The 20,264-nt window shown below is 39.8% G+C and overlaps 1 protein-coding gene across 1 annotated transcript; it reads right to left on the bottom strand.

The window, feature by feature from the left end:
* Positions 1-19,490: 19,490 nt before the first annotated feature.
* LOC147607843 (lachrymatory-factor synthase-like) lies at positions 19,491-20,024 on the bottom strand. The gene has a single exon (XM_086790111.1). It carries the CDS (start codon positions 20,022-20,024, stop codon positions 19,491-19,493), a length of 534 nt encoding a protein of 177 aa, XP_086646237.1.
* Positions 20,025-20,264: the final 240 nt, after the last annotated feature.

Raw genomic sequence — 20,264 nt, 5'->3', positions numbered from 1 at the left:
GTTGTGGCGTCTTGCATTGTCAATGCTTCTTGGTATGATCTCATTTCTTGTGTGAGCTCAACATCTAGTCTTTGTGATTCTTCAGCTACGTCCGGGATGACACCCCTCATTTTTCTTTCTGTCTTCTTCTTCCTCCCTTTGTTTATCTCCTTCATAATGGCCTGGGTCTCCACTAGGACAATTGGCCCTCTTGCATTCCTTCAGCTATTCATGTTGGTTACTCTGGCAGCTTGGCCCTCTTGCATTCCTTTAGCTATTAGTGTTGGTTACTCTGGCAGCAATGCCAGTTGCAATTGCTCTGCTAGTTTGGGCTCTAGGAGAGGTCTTTTTGCCACATGATTGAGGACTTGGGTCAGTAGGTACGGGTTGCATATTTTGGAATGGTGGGCCTTTAAATAGTTCTCCATCTCTCTATAAATGTAATACGCCCAGTCCTCCTCCTTTTTATCATGCACTTTAAGTGATCCTGTTCAACGGGACCTTGTTGATGATCCACTCACTTCACCTGCATTATCAGTGACATAGCTCTGCAGGATTTCTTTGTAACCTCATCCCAGATATTCTCGTAGTTTGTCGCCCCATTGGAGTTATACGAACTCTTCTTCAGCATAGTGCCCAAAGGCATTTTGTCAAATGCATGGGCATGGACTTTGACTGTGGTGGGAGCTGTAGAGCATCACAAATGAGTTCTTCTAACTTGCTACCACACACTCTTAAAGCGGGAATCACCATAAATACTCCGTCACACCATTGTGCGCGCCCATCCAAGTAGTAGCTTTGGACACTATTGCTTCATATCTTGAATGTATGACCCTTTAGTGTATCTACTGTGACTCTTTGACGTAAGATAATGATAATATCTCTCGTTAATCCTAGAATTGGATTAACAGTGATAACCAATCCGTATGTTCGATCTCATAGATGAAATCCGCAGCAACGAGCTTATCTATTTCCTCCTTTACAATTGTTGCATACTTAGGATCCATTTGGTATGGTTTCTGCCCGGTTGGTCTCGACCCTTCCATGATTGGAATCGTATGTTCTACTACCTCAAGTGGTACCCCCTTCTTCTCTCTGTAATTCCAGGCGAAACATCCTTAAATTCCTTAAGGAGAGCGATGAGCTCATCTTCTTCAGCCGAAGTCACAAGTCCTTAGCAATGTATACGGGTTGAGCTTCCTTACTTGGTCCCGGAATATCCACTTCCTTGACTTCTATCGGGACATCATATGATATGGACAGCCCATCCTCCTTAACCCTTGTTTTCGTCAAGACCACTTTACATTCTTCAACACTATAGGTTTTGAAGCGGTCGGGTACTGAGAGCAAGTATGGCTTGTCCTCATTTTCACTTTTGGTTTTAGCCATGATCTTTCTAGCCTCACGTTCTGCTTTTGCCAAGTCTTTATTGTGTTTTCAGCGCCCAGCTTTTGTAAGCTTGACTTTCTCCTTGTGTCTTCCCTCCAGTGATATCTTACTCAACTCCCCACCCCAATCCTTAGATAACTCATCGTGTACCTTGGTGGCCTCAAGGTATCTTAGCCATTGAGCATCCGTGGGTTTTCTTCATAATAGGGTATTTCACCAGGCTATATATCGTTTCTATTTTCGCCACGGCGTTGAGCATTGGTACTGCCTTGTGTTATGGTCCTTTCTGTACTCGATGTCTCCTCTTCTGATGATTCATCAATGGTCTACCAATTAACCATATAGATAGAGGTCGTGGGGACAGTTCCAGATTCCACATACTAGGTCCCCTTGGGTTGCATCACATCTATGATGGGCCAACACATGCATCCAGTTTTCACTGAAGTCTGGAGGAAAAAGTGATGCATACACTTCCATTTCCTCTTCTTCCTTGGAATTTCCCACTGAGGGGGGTTGGCATATTTGTATAGAGGTGGTCCGTTCCATTGGGATCAAATCATTACCAAACAATTGCCCTTCCATGGGGTGTGCTTTCCATGTTCTCAGATCAATCTTTAAGATTTGAAAATCCCTACGTACATACATGTGATCTAAGGCCCAATCATGCACCAATTCAGATTCCCTCATGAACAGTTTCTCTAATATTATGTCATATGCATCAGGTTGGTGCGCAGGAAGTCCATGACCACAAATGTGTGATGGTAGCGAAACGAAAAGAGTTTGAATTTCACATTCTCCAGAAGTCCCCAATGGGCCTCAAAGATATTCCGTCAGCCATTTTAACGATTAGATCTGCTTTTTTTAGATCAAGCTTCTCGCAATTTTTCGAGCAACATTTTGTAATGATGCTAACTCTCGCCCCACCATCTAGGATAGCCAATGTCTGGTACCCGTTATGATGAATCGAGATTGTAGCATTTGTGTCGTCGCTTGCTAATAATAACACCCCAGTTGATTAACTGGTATCTTAACAACTCAAGTTTTCCTTGTGTTCTCAAGGTTCCTTCTGCCAAAGGTGCAAGAGCTTGATCTATAGTATCGGCTGTCCCACCTTCTACCCATTCTTTTATGTCTGTCCATAGGGTTGGTGAATTCTGTAACAGTTACCCTAATGGCATTTGTATAGGCGTGGACAGCATAGCCGCGAGACTTCCTATGTCTCTGGGTTCTTTGGAGATAGATTGTGTCACTCTTACCCACTTTTTTCACTCTTCTCCTACGGCCAGTTCTGGAAACATTCGCATCTGCTCGGTTCTTTCCCTTGTCTTCTAATTGACCTTGAGCTCTCATTAGGACGTTGAGTGGTGTGATATTTCTAGGTTGTACACTAATGGTTCGCGAACCACTTGCGCAGTATGGACAATCCTTGATCAAATGATCAATCCCACATTTAGTATAGGTAAGTACTGGCATGTCATTCGATGTAGTAGCCACTTGTTGGGGTTGGTGCGTATAAACCATAATCTTGTTTGGGCACTCAGCGACTCCATGCGCCCCTTTGCCAGCCAAAACATTGTAGCGGTCCTCTTCTCAAGTTACGCCTAAGGAATGGAATGCAAGTTCTCGGTAGAGTCAATGGCTCCTTATGTTTTTGATTTTTGTGAATTTTTGAAAAGGAAGGAAACAGAACACCAACCTGTTCGTTCATGCGTTGATGCTTCCAATAATGCAAATATCAAATTTAACAAGAAAACACAATGAAGCTCTAACCTAAGACCACTCCACCACACATATACACATCACAACCGATTTCTCATGATTTTTTACTACCACACAAATCTTATCCATTCATTTTCTACACAATGCACTACTAGAACTCAAGGCCAATCATGAATCTTATGCAATGGGAGCTGAAACTCCAAGAAGATGGAAGAAACAAAGGTGTTTCCCCGGCGTAGCGGTGCCAAAAATGTTATGGGCTACCACACCTCCAAGAGGGAACTCAATGCATTCACCTAAAGGAACTGTCGTAGGTCACTTACCAATGCTTTGAACTTGAGTCCCTTGAGGCCTCCAAGCTCACTTGTTAGGCTCCAACCTCCAAGCTCCACCTCCACACTTTTACCCTAGAGTCACTCGCACTGTTGCATTAAGGCAATCACTCTCTCTCACTCTTCCACATAAGCATGAATCACATAAGTAGAGAAAAGGAATAATGCTAGAATGCTCTCAATCTCTCCAAAGACACAAGGAAGGTCTCTCTATAGAACAAAGGAATAATGCTAGAATTCTCTCAATCTCTCCAAAGACACAAGGAAGGTCTCTGAAAAGGAATAATGCTAGAATGCTCTCAATCTCTCCAAAGACACAAGGAAGGTCTCTCTATAGAACAAAGGGGATTGTGTCTTTTCATTATGAGAAAATACCTTATATACATTTGGCCCTTATTCACACTTGGGCGTCCAAAACTTACTTAACTAGGCCTTGGGTGGCCAATATCTCATAATGTATTAACTTCTATAGTGCCATTTCATGACACTTATTAATGTGCTCAATTAGAGGATCATCAGTGTTTGTTAATCCAAAATGGGATTAACGGGCAGGTTCTTCTACATTTGGCTATTCCTTTATAAGTTCTAAATTTATAGGCTTTCCATTCGATGGCTCTTCCTTTGAAGGCTCTAAATTTATAGGCTTTCCATTTGATGGCTCTTCCTTTGAAGGATCTACATTTATAGGATTTACATTTTATGGCTCTTCCTTTGAAGCTTCTACATTTACCGATCAACAAATGTGTTGAGAAACACAATGTCAATTCGAGGACTCGACCCGATTAGTGCATGAAGGCTTATCCCTTTTGGGAGAGCTCACATAGACGAACCACCACTTGACGATTCAACCATTCAACACCTCAATCAATCTCTCAATCCCACTACACTAATCAAGAGAACAAGCAATGCATGGCAATCTCTTTCAAACATTGATTAAATCTTAGCTTTCCCTAATGCCAGCAAACCCATAAGCGTGCATCTACTAACCCACAAGCTTAAGCAAGCATAGAATGTAACATTCACAAACCCACAAGCTCATAGAGAGAGTCTATCCATGAATAACTCATTGCCAATGAAGTGGGCAAGAGCTTGCATCAATAGAGACTACACACACACACACTACAAGCATGCATACACAAGAGAAAGAAAGAAGCATTCAACTAATCATAGATTAATCTACTTCAATGATGCTAAAACAGATCAAGAGAAAGAAGTGGAGCTATACTCATTAGAGCTTGATGCTCATTAGAGTACAATAGAGAGAGAGTTAGAGAGTTGCCATAGCTTGAGAGCTCAAGAGCTTCACTCAATAGCTTATGAGAATGGCCAAAAACGTCCTCTTTCTTTAGCTAACATCTCTTTTATAGAGATGTTAGCTAACCCTAACCCTAGGCCTCTTTCACACATGGGCGGACAACCCCATAAGTGAGCCTTGCTTAATACACTTAGAACTCTCATTTAGAACCCACATTGGCCTAAAACGATTTACATTGCACTTCGGCACAAAAATATGAAAAAATTATGTGCGTCTTTATGTTCTCATGGCTACAATCCTGCTCTCTCGCATTAATTGCTTCCGGCCTCCTTCCATAATCCGTGTTCCCGGGAGTGTTCTCGTGGAATATTTCCCCCTTTCTAAATCGCGCACGTCCTCGGGCGTGGTAGAAACAAAAGCTGCAAAAAATAATGGAAGACAAGTAAATCCTTTTATTGAAAAAAAACCAGCAATGACAATCTCACACGTGAGCATGCAAGTGAAAGGCCGATTAGAGTTTTAAAGAGTGCTAAAAGAAGCGAGTAAAGACTAGTCAAAGTGAGACTAAGTGGTAGATAGTGCTATGCAAAGGCAAGTGTGCTTGTACACTGCAAGTTATGACAACAGTCTCAATATCCTACAAGTGTTTAAGTTATTCCTAAGTGGCAACCCTAATCCTAAATATAAGTTATGGTGATTGGACCTTTCTTCCTCTCTTTTTTTTTGGTAAAGAGCAGAAGATTAAAGAGAATTATTATTTTTAGCTTGATAAAGAGAAAGGTTCCATTCCAATGAGACCCAAGAAATGGCCAAGAGACCTCCGCCAAGAGAATCTAAAGGCCGCTTCTCAAGGGCGACAGACCCTTTTCTTTCTTTTTGACATAAGGAGTATCCCATGAAGATGAGGGCATCGGTCTCGAGGGCCCATAATGTACCCAAGAGTCCTACCAGCATCTATCAAGGCGATAGAGTCCTTGTAGGTCTTCTTCTTAATTTTTTAGACGTCAGTGTTCACCCCATGGAAACCAAGGCATCGGCCCCAAGGTGCTAAAACAGCCCAAGGTCCTACCAAGCATTCCACATGGCCGTAGACACGTCATGTCTCAAGTCACTTCTATATATTTTTAGGGCATGTGTTTCGTAAATTTTTGTTTATCGTAGCAACTAGCCCATACCTAAGAGGTAGCTACCACTAGGGATAACTAATATAATTCTAGAGCATAAGAACTTGGCATACTCCGTTGGTATATGTCTTACACCGTCTTCAAATAGAAATACTTTCTACTAAGTCCTCTAAGAATCTAGAAATCACTCGCCACATAGTAACAACTAATTTAAAACTTAAACCAGCCAACTGTTTGTGAGCATGCAAACAATATATGCAAAAGTGAAAAGCACATAAAGAACAAAAGATTATGATTTGAATACATCTGTTGTAGTGCTCGTTAATGTGTCGCGTTTGGCTTGATGCATTGCTGATGTGCAGATTGCTTCTTTTGCTCTTTGTAGGAATTACATGTCTCCCCCCTTCCTAATTTGTGTGGACGGTAGGTGGACTGTTGGAGCGTGTTTGTATGCTCTTGTTTAGCTGAGATCTTTGCAAAATGTCTTATTAACAAACAAGAAAAGAAAAGAATAAAATTTGTTATTGGTGCCAATCTCACCGAATATAACCGAGGAAAAAAACCCAGTGGGAGAAAAGTGCCCTGGCTTGTTGATCTTATTGTGGAGTTGATGAGCTTATCCTTGCACTAGCGGTGGATTCGTGTCCACTTCTGCTGGAAAGATTGTATCAATCACTTCACAATGCAAGGACAACCCTGTACAAAAGCCGGCCTCTGGAGAAGGTGGTAGAGGAAGGAGTGCTTCCTCGCTAAAATATGGCATTGGTTCTATGGAAAGGTTAAGCAGACAATGCCGATTTTGAAATTGCTCAATATAGGTACACATAGTGATCCAAAATTGACATGTTGAGGCTAGGGAAAGAAGGGCTTGCAAGTCATTTATGCATGTATCCCTCCATTGTTGTGCTTGAACCTCCTCAGGTAATCTACGTTGATTTGGTCCTCGGTCTGGTACTCTCACATCAAGAAGGTTATGGCGTTGGGGTGTATTTCCCACAATTTGTTTCATTAAGCCCATGCCATATCGTCGAAAATAAGAATGGCATAGCCAGCACATGTGTTAAGTTTTCCCTAATACGAGTCGTGCACACTCTTGACAATGTGGAAATGGATGATGCTGTTAATAGAATAAAGTAACAAAGTGATGCCATAGCAAATTTCACCTAAGGGAGCATAAAAGTACCTAGAATGAGTTTGAAAAGGCGGAGCACTGCAACCCCCGCGATGTTCAGGTTGAGTACTATATCAGGGTCAATGCATGGTGGACATGTATCTCGCCAAGTACCCATCAGGAGGTATGTGGGCATAGAACAATGAAATTTAGAAACTTCAAACTTTATACACTCATATCCATCATTACAATCCCTATCAAAAACAATGTCGATAATATCATCTCAAAAAGAACACAATCTTGTAAAGGCAGAAGGAACCACATTAGTAAAAGTGAGACTATTCAAACACTGATCTACCAAAGAGCTTCAATTGTAGTATTGATGCCTTATCTTTGGTTTCGGGTATGTCCTTCTTAAGAGGTTTTCTTAAGAGGTGGGAAGGATAGCAATTGTCGAGGAATTTGAGCAAGATAAGAGGATTCAGGCAGTGAAGTGCTAGAATCTATGCTCAAAGGAGACTCATGTAAAGTTGGATTTGTCTTAGGTACACAAGTTGATGGTGGAAGTGTGTAACAAGAAGAAGTTGGGACAACTGGTGATTCAATACATGTTTGGGGAAGGTCAACACAAGTAGATTTGTAGGTGCTATTACAACCACCTATCCTATCTTAAAGAGGTTGTGTTGATTTCCTTTGCATCCACTGATATGAAAACCCAAGAGTGGCTTTTGGAATCTTATTTTTGATACACTCTTCTGGTTCTAGCAAACCATGGCATTTGGGAAGCCAAAGTGTTGTTGCATCCTCATAATAGCCTTGTGCTTTAAGAACATGTTTTGGGACCCAATGAGTAACAATCTGAGGCTTAGGCTTGGAAAAGATATGCTTTTTAGGAGGTTCAGCAACTAGGCTAGATGGTACAACTTTGTACGCATCTTTGGGTAGCCAAATTGACAATTCCTTCTTGCCTGGCCTTCTTTGAGTAGTGACTAGAGTAGTTGGAACATGCCAGCCATGGCCCTCATTTGAGGACTCATCGATTATCCACATCATTCGTCTTAGAGCTTGAAAAGCACATGTTAAAAGTGGGGTGTGTAAGGTAGAACTACCACCCTTTTGACATGATAAAACTCGTGGAGGAGCAGATCCCAAGATGCAATCAGAATCGATTTACAATTTGTATTGTCTATTCTTCTAATCTAATGAACAATTGGTAGCACTTAACCATGATCGACCAAGAACAACCTCTACCACTGCCTTGGACTTACTAGCCACATAAAAGGGAACTGACATCTTGTGATCCTGAATGGACATCATAATGACACATTTTCCCTCTATAGGGTTATCTTCACCTGAGAAGCTTCGTAAGTCAATAGGAATGTGCACAAGTGTTGGTTGTCCCAAGGCTACCCATGTGTCAAATGAGAGAACATTATAATCTGCACTAGAGTCAATTAAGGCAAAGACGAAGTAGGTAGTCTCATGAAGATAAAGACACACGTGAATATTGAAAGGATCGACATATTGTTCATTAGTAGCCAACTGTAAGGTCAACACAGAAGCCTTGCGACGCTCCTTGGCTTTTGCAACTCTAGCTTTAGCTTCTTCTTGAACCTGACGTTTGAGTAGGTCATGTGCTTCTTTCCGTGTGTGGGGAGCATGCATTTGTTGAAGCATGGCTTCAGTTAATGGTTCATTGTATTTCTTGAGATGACTTCCATTAATGAAGTTAGGCATTTGCTCACCTTCTAGTGTCTCTAAATGCACTGCACCACTAGGAGTAAGCTCATTAATCACAAACGGTCCTAGGCCACGTTTCTTGAGCTTTTGCTTATGCTTCTTAAGTGTGTACAAGAGCACAAGGTCCTCTTTTTTGAACCGGCCATTGTTACATTTCGATCATACCATTTCTTTTGTCTCCTCTTCTTGGCATACATCCCCATTACCGCCAATAAGTGGGTCTCATCAAGCTTTTCCAATTCATCAATGCGTTGAGAAAGCTCATGACCAGTCCAATCCAATTGTTTAGCAACTCGTAGAGTAGGTACAAGAAATCCAATGGGAAGAATTGCATCTAGCCCAAAAGCAAGCTCAAATGGGGTTGCGTCCACAGATGTTTTATAGGCTATTCTATATGCCCAAAGAACTGAGTGTAACTTTTGCTCCCAATCAATCCTATGTCCCTCAATAATCTTTGTGAGTACTGTGCAGAGAATCTTGTTAGTACTCTCAGCTTGACCATTGGTCTGGGGATGATAGGGTGCAGAATGCTTGTGAATTACCATAAATTCTTAAAGTAAAAACTCTATGACTTCATTCACAAAGTGCACACCTTGATCACTAATGATTTCAATAGGAAAGCCATAGCGTGTAAACACGTACTCATACAAGAACTTGGCTATGGTTCTGGCATCATTTTTTACTGTAGCCTTTGCCTACCCATTTGGTCAAATAGTCAGTTTTGCGACTATAATATATTTGGCATTCATGTGACGAGCTGGAGGTTTAATTGGACCGACAAAATCAATATCCCATTTGGCAAAAGCACGTGTGCTTAACATAGGCCGCAATGGCATATTGTCCTTTGTGATGGGAGGTTGTCCTTTGACAATCGTCACAATGTTTTACATATTCTTTGGGATCCATTTGTAAGGTTGGCCACCAAAGCCCATACCACCTAATCAACTTAGCTGTGGTATTGCCCAAAAAGTGTCCACCCCCAACACCTGCATGTGTATCAGTCAAGATTTTCAAGTAGTCAGCTTCACATACACACATGCGTAAGTTGCCATCCTTGCCCCTCTTGTAGAGTTGGCCCTCTATCAGCATATAATTGGCCGCTTCGACTTCAATAGCATGCTTTCGATATTTAGGAATTGTTCGATCAGTATGACCATGCTGAAGATAGTCCACAATATACTTACTCCAACTTGGTGTAGTTGAAATTTGGAATAATGTGACATTATGAATTGGTTGTTGAATTTGACATGAAGCACAGTTACGAATAAATTTTTCAGCATCCACATGCATGGTAGGCCACCATTGCCCATCTTGAATTATACGCTCGGGGGGGGGGGGGGGGGGGGGGGGGAGGGAGGGAGGGAGGGGTCACTATATGTAAATCCTCTATATCACGTGCATTCAAGGCCTATTTAAAAAGTCCCTTATCTGTGAATTTTTAGTGAATATAATGTATCCTTTCCTATTCAAATCTGTAAATTTTTTTTAAATACAATAAATAAATCCCCTCTGTAAATATATTTCTGTAAGTTTTAAATATTTAAAATGTCCTTCTGTTGAACCCACGTGATACTTACATATTTATACGAGTGAACCCCCGAGGTTATACGTCGCACACAAGTAGTAGCTGATGCATGGATTCCACCAATACCCTCATGTGCCCATTCCAAGATCTCCTCATATTGGTCAGGGTTAGGTATAAGCTGCAACACTCCATCATTACCCTGACGATATAATCTCCCTGAGATTAACGTGAATGGTCGCCAGAGGTCCACATTAGGACCCACTAGTTGTATCTGCCCACTTGTCGAAATTTCTAAGATGGGTTCAGACCATTTAGGAGCTGTCTCTACAAGGAAAAGTGTTGAATCTAACATATCATCATCCACACCCACAGGAGCTTCTCCAGAGGTGATTCGAGACAAATGATCTGCCCTAAGATGAGTTGTTCCTTTTCCGACTGCCACTTCAAAATCAAACTCAAGAAGGATGACAAACCACCTCATAATCCTTCCAGTTGCACAAGGCTTATTCACCAAATATAGCAGTGCTTGATGGTCCACAAAAAATATAAATTTGTTTGCCAAAAGGTAATGGCGAAACTTTTTCACTGCATATATCATGGACAAACCTTCTCTTTTTGTTGTGGTATAATTCTTCTCAGCATTGTTCAACTGTCGACTAGCATATAAGATTGGGAAATCCTTATTATGTTCTCTCGAGTGCGATTGAGCCAAAATACATCCAATTGCAAAGTTTGAAGCATCAATATGGACATGAAAGATTTGGTTCCAATCTGGCGCCCGCCGTAAGATGGGTGCAGACACTAATGCTTGCTTCAACTTTTCAAAGGATTCCTCACACTTGTCAGTCCAATTAAACTTTACAAGAAGAGCATATAATGGTTTGGCTAGGATAGCGTACATGTAGATGAATCGACGATAATAGCCACAATGTCCCATGAATATTTGTACCCCTTTAGGGTTGATAGGCCGAGGTAATGAGACAATGACATCAATTTTATCCATATCTGTTGAAATACCATTGTGAGAAACAATATGGCCCAAAATCTTTCCTTGTCTTACCATGAATTTGCACTTGTATCAGGATTCAAGCATATACGATAAACTTGACACTTTTGAAACACAAGTCTGAGGTGTTCTATATGATCATCGCGCTCTTGTGAGTGAACACATAAATCATCCATGAAGATCTCAAGAAATAGCCTAAGGTACTCCTCCTTGAATACGTGACTCATTAACCGCTGAAAGGTTACAGGTGCATTTGTTAGACCAAATGGCATAACACGATAGGCAAAGATGCCATCTTCACTAGCAAAGGTTGTCTTGTGTTGATCCTTCAGATCAATTAACACTTGATTGTAACCAGAGAATCCATCCAAGAAACTATATGCCTTTTTCCCTGCAACACGTTCCAAAACATGATCCGTGATTGGAAGTGGGTAATGATCATGTACAGTAGCTACATTTACCTTCTTGAGGTTTACACATACTCGAAGTTTTCCATTTTTCTTGGGCACCACTACAATAGGGAGTTAGTGTGTTCAATCTCATAGATAAATTTTGCCTCTAAGAGCTTGTCTATTTCTTCTTTTATCTTTCGTGCAAAATTCTCATTGTAAGTATAAGGACGTTGCTTGGAAGGTTTTGCATCCTCTCGCAATGGAATCGTATGCTGACATATTCTTGGATCAACTCCTTTGAGGTCTTTATAACTCCAAGAAAAAACATGGCGATACTCCTTTATGTTTGAATTAATAACTTCTCCTCATCTAAGGACAAGTCTGTGTGGTGGCAATCCACACATAGCGAGGCTCTTCTCCTGGCTTAGCGATATCAATTTTTTTTGCATCTTCTGGACCATCATATGAAACCCCTGGCATGCTTGGCTTTTGTCACATGAGCTATTAAAGAACAATCTTCCGATCTTGAAGAGTGTACTGTGTGAAGTTGGGGGGAACATTGAGACCTTGTTCTTGTTCACACTTGAGTCATCACTAATTGAAGACCATGTGGTTTTGATTTCTCTTTTGCAATCTTACATCAGAGTTTTTCGTTCAACCTTTATCTTTGCACTTCCGACACTCTCTTTTGAATCTGTTTTGAGACTTCTAATGGGAGGGTAGCATTTCCCTGATCGTCCTCACAAAATTTTCCTACTTTGTTGATAGGAACTGGCATAACATGCTTTGTCTCAGGGTGGATAGTACATTGATGGTGACCCTTTTGTAGCAATACTTGCTCTGACAAACATGTGGCAATATCATTCCACAACTCTGGTCGAAGCCTTATCAAATCAAGCAAAGGTAAGGTACAAGCCACTGGAGGGGAAGGTTGAGGCCTATAGGGGCCCTTTAAGCTGCCATATTATGATTTTAATGACTTTTTGTTAAAACGTTAAGTTTCTTTGACTTTAGATACCTTTTTGCTCTTCAAACGGCTAGAAGTTTAAATTTCAAAGTTTCCCGCCAAAATTGAATTTGAAATCGAGCGAGCAAAACTATATCATGTGACATATCTATGGAAAGAGCTCGACGAGTAGATTCTGGATCTGTAATCTCCGACAAATTTTGAGCTTGTATGTAGAAGTTATGGACGTCTGAAATTTACAAAACTTTCCCCCCCCACTTTTTGAAAATGAAAAGTACAAAAGTACAAAAAGGCATCTTCTAGAGAATCTTTTGACCACCTTTAATCACCCAACATTTTTGAAAATGAAAAGTACAAAAAGGCATCTTCTAGAGAATCTTTTGACCACCTTTAATCACCCAACATTTTTGTATACATGGCATCAGGGTGGTTGCAAGATCAGGGTGCCCAGTTTTGTCCACTCATGCACCCTGTAAACAGTAAAAAACAGGCATTTGTTTACCTTTAGTGGCTAATCTCTCCTAGTAAATGAAGGAATTTCGTTTCAAGTTCTTTTGTTGGAACATCATATTCAAAGTTGGAAATATAGTTGCATAATTTGATTAAGCATTAGATACTCAAAAGTCCTCATTTTCTTAGGTACAAAGTCAATGTATACACCCTGTCCCAAAGTTGAACTGATTCCATAAAATGCTAATATCTTTTACATATAAACTCATATGAGATTCCCACTTTGTACTTTAGATCTTCACATAATATGGACATTAAATTGATTTTTTGAGAAAATTTTAAGGTATTTGTCTATTTTCTTTAAATATTTCAAGGTCTTTAAAGTGTTATAATATATGCCACTTTTTGTACCCACAATAGCTACCACTTAAAATCCTTAATCTTGTAGATCAAAAGAGTGGGTAGATACTGAGACATTAGTAGAATGTGGTAGTTAGTAAAAATTACAAATCCAGTGGTTGGATTTTTAATGATCTCTTTTTCAAAATTCTTCCTGACTATCAGAAGGCCTGCAAATATTAATAATCTAATTAGTAAAATTACATTTTTGATGTGAATCATCTAAAACCTATAGGGACTAGTGTACTTGTAATGGTGCATCTATGGAAAAATAAATTGGATCACTCTAAGTATGAAAAGATCATTTGTTTATTATTTTATCATATTTTTGATTAATTTTGATTAATTAGACTAATTTATATTAATTTAAGTTATATTGGGTTAATTTAAGGGTAAGCATATTTTCTATTATTTGCTTGATCTCATTGTAAGTACCTTGCTCCCCAAAATTTGCTCTCCAAGCATTGTCCCAGTCCAGCATAAACTGGATAAAACTGGACACCCTGATCTCGCAACAACCCATCACACAATTGGCTCTTTTCCTTAATAACCTTTTAATCACATGGCATCTTAAATGGGCCCCTATAGACCTCAACCTTCCCCTAATGGCTGACAAAATAGCTTGCACGATACCCATATCCATCTCCTTTATCAACCTTCTATGCATGGAGGGTATCCTCAAGGTTTGAGAACAGTTCTCATATTCTCCCAAATAAGATGGTAAGGTTTTCATTGTATGCTTACTTCTAGGAGAAACAATTGTTTGAACTTCCTCCTGGGTGCTTGGGCGTCTAAAGTTGTTTTCTGTGCCCCTGGTAAAATCCACTTCAGAGAATGGAGGTGAAATAATAGAGGACATATTCTCATTAACTTTCTCATGAACTGCTGCCCACATCTCATTTGCCATGTCCTCGTTAGCATCAATAACTTCATCATTGCATGGGAAGGCAAGAGTAGGTGGTGGCACAATGCCTTCTTTCAATGGGGTGTCAATTGGTGCAGACTTCTCGCTATGAGCTTGTGGGATCAGCTCACTTTTCATTTCCCAACTTGATGACACTTCTGGTAAGGTTTCTAATGTTGGCTTAAAAGAGGTGGGGCCCCGAGGGATAGGAGGTGGGCCCTCAAGTATTGATTGAGCTTCCCTAATGAGTTGCTAATGTACAGCTAGATTGATCTTCTCCTCACGATGGGTATTCTTGAAGCTTCTTGGGTAGCTCAGATAAAGCTGCAATGCGACTTCTATGAGCATCAATGATGGCATCTAGAGTCTCGTTCACCTTATCCACAAAAACAGAACCCCCCGGTTGTAATAGCCTCATCTTGTTTAGCACTAGGCCCAGGTTGAGGTTGATGCTCCTCATGCACTTCTTGGGATGTAAAAGCTTGATCCTTCATATTTTGTTTAGAGACTTCTTGAGAACTAGTGGATGCACTCTTAGTTTGCTTGTTGTAGCTCTTTTTTCTCCTAGTGGTCCTTTTTCTATTGGAACGTACGGTCTTGTCCACTAGATTTGTCTTTGCATCCCTAGTTAGAGGTGTCTCATCAGTCTGTATTTCGGCATTTCGTGTCTGTGATCTAGTCATGACTCTAAGTGGCACGACATCCTCATTCTCTGATGAAGGTGACGATGGAACTGCCTCTACGAAGTTGAGTGAGACCTTTGGTTGAGAGGTGCCTTCCTCATGTGGTTTCAGCAAACAATCCTTTGGAAAGTGTTCTACACAACACCCTAGACAATATCTTTCAACTGGTGGAAACTGTGGTAGTGTTGTATTGGATCGAGCTGCTTGCCTTTGGCGATGTGGACAATCACGAGCCCAATGGGCTTCTCCGCACTCATAACAGGGGCCCATTAGTTTGGCTTCTACTTTCCTTTACTGCCATTGACCTGAGGGGCTGGAGTCCTAGGTTGGTAGCCGCCTAGCAACATCAAAGAATTTTGTTTCCCCGGCAGAGCAGCGGCGCTATTGAAGAGCGGTTCTCTCTACCGTGCAATATAGTGCTCATAGAGTACTACCGATCAACAAATGTGTTGAGAAACACAATGTCAATCTGAGGACTCGACCCGATTAGTGCATGAAGGCTTATCCCTTGCGGGAGAGCTCACATACACGAACCACCACTTGACGATTCAACCATTCAACACCTCAATCAATCTCTCAATCCCTTAAACCCACTACACTAATCAAGAGAACAAGCAATGCATGGAAATCTCTTAATCCCATTCAAACATTGACTAAATCTTAGCTTTCCCTAATGCGAGCAAACCCATAAGCGTGCATCTACTAACCCACAAGCTTAAGCAAGCATAGAATGTAACATTCACAAACCCACAAGCTCATAGAGAGAGTCTATCCATGAATAACTCATTTCCAATGAAGTGGGCAAGAGCTTGCATCAATGGAGACTACACACACACACACTACAAGCATGCATACACAAGAGAAAGAAAGAAGCATTCAACTAATCATAGATTAATCTACTTCAATGATACTAAAACAGATTAAGAGAAAGAAGTGGAGCTATACTCATTGGAGCTTGATGCTCATTAGAGTACAATAGAGAGAGAGTTAGAGAGTTGCCATAGCTTGAGAGCTCAAGAGCTTCACTCAATAGCTTATGAGAATGGCCAAAAACGTCCTCTTTCTTTAGCTAACATCTCTTTTATAGAGATGTTAGCTAACCCTAACCCTAGGCCTCTTTCACACATGGGCGGACACCCCATAAGTGAGCCTTGCTTAATACACTTAGAACTCTCATTTAGAACCCACATTGGCCTAACACGATTTACATTACACTTTGGCACAAAAATATGGAAAAATTATGTGCGTTTTTATGTTCCCATGGCTACAATCCCGCTCTCTCGTATTGATTGCTTCCGGCCTCCTTCCATAATCCGTATTCCCGTGAGTGCTCCCGTGGAAAAAAGCTCTTTATAATAACAATATTTACATGAATTATATGCTAATTTTTAGAACCGACATTAATTGGACCAACTAGGACACATTCGTAAAGGTATTTAAAAACATATCTCATTCTCATAAAAAGTAGAATGGGAAAAAACATACCTAAGCTTTTACATAGACAATGTGGTCTAAAGCCACTAACTAACTCTAAAAGAAACTCTAAATGTATCACATAGACAATGTGTTCTAAAGCTTACTACCTAACTCCAAAAGAAACTCCAAACTTATTACATCAATAATGTGGTCTAGAATCCACTACCTAACTCTGAAAAAACTCTAAATGTATTACATGGACAATATGGTCTGAATGCCACTACCTAAATCTAAAAGAAACTCTAAATGTATTACATAGACAACACGGTCTAAAATCCACTATCTAACTCTAATAAAAGTAACTTGATAAATTCTTGTACATCTTCGATTTGTTGAATTTTACTACCTCCTTTATCCCCCTTTCTATTCCCCTATTGTACTTGGAGACTCAACCAACTCACCATTGGCAGTTTGCTTTTTCTCTTCCTCCCTACCTATAAAATATTCATGCTCTAGTATGGTAGCCTCTTCCTCTCTCATTTAATTTAGCTCCTCACAAATCGTCTCCTCTATAGTACATGCACTTATTACTCTTCTTTTTTTGTAGAAAACAAGAAGGAGATTTTAGATTGAAAGCTCAAGAGACTTGTTCATGTGTTTAATTTTTGCAAGCAATGTGAAGCATTAGCTTACTCTTTTCTAAGAATGAAATGCTGTAAAACCAATAGAGTATTGCTATATAATACTCACACATATTGCTATATAGCAATGCCTAGTGTATATAGAAGTTTCATAACAACAAGATAGCTCTATATTATAACCCTTCTATATATAAAAAACACAATTTCTATATAATATAAGAACACTATTTGATTGCCATATTGCACTTTTTACACTGTGTGCTTTGCTATATTACTATATAGCACTATTTTCACAATACTCAGAGGATTCACTCAAAAATCTATAAATGTAGTTCAAGACATTATATTTTAATTCATATTTAGGCATAAATTTATAGAGAGGTACTTATATAAGGGATTTTTTATTTTTATTTTTAAAGTTGTTAGTATAGAAAAACGGGTTGTTTTAAATAATCGAAATCCATAGATAAGGGATTTTCAATTTTTTAAATGCAGGTATGGATTTTCAATTCATAGATAAGGGATTTTTAATACTCTTGGAGTCACTAAATATCTATTTACACAAGAGTGCTATTTGATTGTAGCTAAATAGCACAAGACTTTGACTGGATCTCTATATATTATAGCATGAGTATTAAAGCATGCATAATTAGTAGTCATATGGCATTAAAACTAGAAGGACTAAGAACTAGAGAACCAAGGTCTAGGAGGCTTTTCATATACTCTAGATAATCTGATCTTATCAATTCCATGTGCATAAAGATATGAAGGAAATAGGGATTTTCTTTTGAAATTTTTTTGCCATTTGGAAGGGGACCTTCGACATGCCAAGTCCATAGATTATAAATAAATACTATGATTTCCATTTTTTTATCATTGAGCTTTAGATACTTTGTATCCGCTATATCTAAATGTGTCAAAAATTATAAAAGCAAACCATCTTATCATTCTTTCACTTCTAGGCATGCTTTTTCGTAAACGAGTCCACAAGCACGTTTTTTCTCCCTGGTTGGTTTGTTTCCATGATGGAGTTACAAAATGGATTCAAGTAATGCATTTTTTTTTCATTCCTAGAGATGCGTGTGCATATAGAGAAGTTGCATGAACCTTGTCATCTTTACATTCCTACTAGGTTTTAGCCTTGCCATTTGAGAGCATCATTGAAAGGCTTGCTTTCTTTGTAGCTATTCTTATTGGAAATTTACTTATTAGTTGATCTGGTTGATAGCTAAGCTGAGAAAAGAAATGCTATGATGCTCAAAAATTGCATATTGTCCTGTGTCTTTTTATGTATTAATGACTATGCTTGATAGCGAGGTTGAGAAAAGCAATTTTATAATGCTCAAAATTGCATAATATCCTATGTCTTATTTTGTCTCTATCACTTACAGATGAAAGTTTTTTCACATCCATTGACTTTTTTTTACTCCTTTTCTTAGGCTGTAAATGGCTGAATACTATGCAATATGTGTGGTTTTGAAATCATCAGATGTATATGGGTAGCTTTTCAGAGATGAAAGGATGGTCATAATGTAATAGCCCTTATTTAATATAATATATACTTCACAAATAAAAAGAGAAGCTTTCTATTCATAAAATAACACGATTTCTTTTGGTGGGCTTAGCCTTAATTATAGTATGTTATATTTGTTATATTGGTAAAATAAGGTTTATCATGATCTACCTACTAATGTATGAACGTGTCGACACTTGGCCGCCCTACAATTTGATGAGACAATGTTGAGAACCTAGGGGGTACAAGGTGTGCCATGTAAGATCATACAAGATGAATCGGTAACACCAAAGAACTATCAAGAGGAAAATTAATGTTGATGAAGATCTCTTGGAAATTTAATGAAAGAGTGCCCACCAAAGGAGCATCTGGTGGTGCAAGCATCCACCAAAGGAGGATTGTGTGTAGCCTCTGCGTTTCAATACTCTTTGTCATTCAATCTAAAACCTTGAAAACGTTACCCTTGGACTGTTATTGATGAAATCACTAAGACAAACATGTTGCATAATATCTTAATCTAGTATTTAAGTATATATATAGCTCTCTCTATGCACTCTTGCTTTCTAGGTTGAAGAGAGATAACATATTGGACATATTTAATCTATGGGACTAATATAAACCTACAATACCAATAATGGTAGTCTTCTTTTGAAGGTACATTTAATAAAAGTAATGAAAAAGGCCTCTTGATGCGTATTTGTGTGTGCACATAGCGCCCCGCAAGTTCCCATCACACCACCACACACACATAGATTATGGATATTTCAATTACAATTTAGAAAGAGCACATTGAATATGATGTAAAAGGTGTGTTTATGATTGGTGTTTAAGCTTTGAAACGCCTCATCCTCATCATCAAGAAAATGATTGTGGGCATCATGTGTAGAAATGGTTATCCCCCTTTTAGCAAAGGACCATTCATGAAGGTTGTGGCCATTTCTCCTCCTAGTGTAACCATGGCTCCTGGCTCCTGCTAGTGTCACCAGAAGTGTCAATGGCTTGAGATGAAGCTGCAAGTTCAAGCCTTTTGAGGGAGTTTTTATACAAGAAGGCAAGGTAGTCGATGATGGCCTCCTTGATGGCACCGGGGACGGGATCCAGTTCAAAATGCCAATGCACGAGGGTGGTGCCCTCCCCAAAGTCAAAAAATTGCACGGTGTTAACATAACCAGAGAGCCCAATATTGCCATCTTCCATGGAGTATGCATACTTGTTGTGAATGGGATCCATAAGCAACAGCTTCTCTTTGATCCACGATTTCTCTCCACCCAAACGAGGGAACATTTCACCGCTCAGAAAGCGAACAAAGCCTGGTTTGCCATCTTCTCCTTCCACTCGCTCGCAGGCTTCCACCATAGGCATCCATTGGGGCAATCCACAGCAATCCGATGCCAACGCCCATACTCTCTCCAGAGGGGCTGCAAGCACTGCAGTAAGCTTTCCCTTCCATTGAAGCTCGGCCGCCTGTTGATCACCCATAGCTGCAGCTAGCTCAGAAAACCGCTAGAAGCGCTGATTGTGATCCATGAGATTACAAGTGCTACAAGAGTCGCCATTGCATGGAGCTCAGCTACAGTCATTAACATTGGCCGTGTAGCCAGAGCCTTAATCAATCCATTGAGTGGAAAGACCTAAGTCCTCAACGTTGGTCTGCCCGCCTCAAGCTCATCTCCTCCATTCCTTCCCTTTTTTTTTCTTTAAAGCCCACCACCATGGACG

The sequence above is a fragment of the Cibotium barometz genome, chromosome 54 (assembly GCF_041138505.1).
Source record: "Cibotium barometz isolate CiBa-2024 chromosome 54, ASM4113850v1, whole genome shotgun sequence".
Classification (NCBI taxonomy): domain Eukaryota; kingdom Viridiplantae; phylum Streptophyta; class Polypodiopsida; order Cyatheales; family Cibotiaceae; genus Cibotium; species Cibotium barometz.
Note: the sequence above shows the minus strand (reverse complement) of the source record. Positions and strands in the feature narration are given on the sequence as shown.

What these genes read in the sequence shown, in the direction of transcription:
- LOC147607843 (XM_086790111.1), bottom strand. Translation starts at nt 20,024, where the DNA reads ATGGGTGATCAACAGGCGGCCGAGCTTCAATGGAAGGGAAAGCTTACT.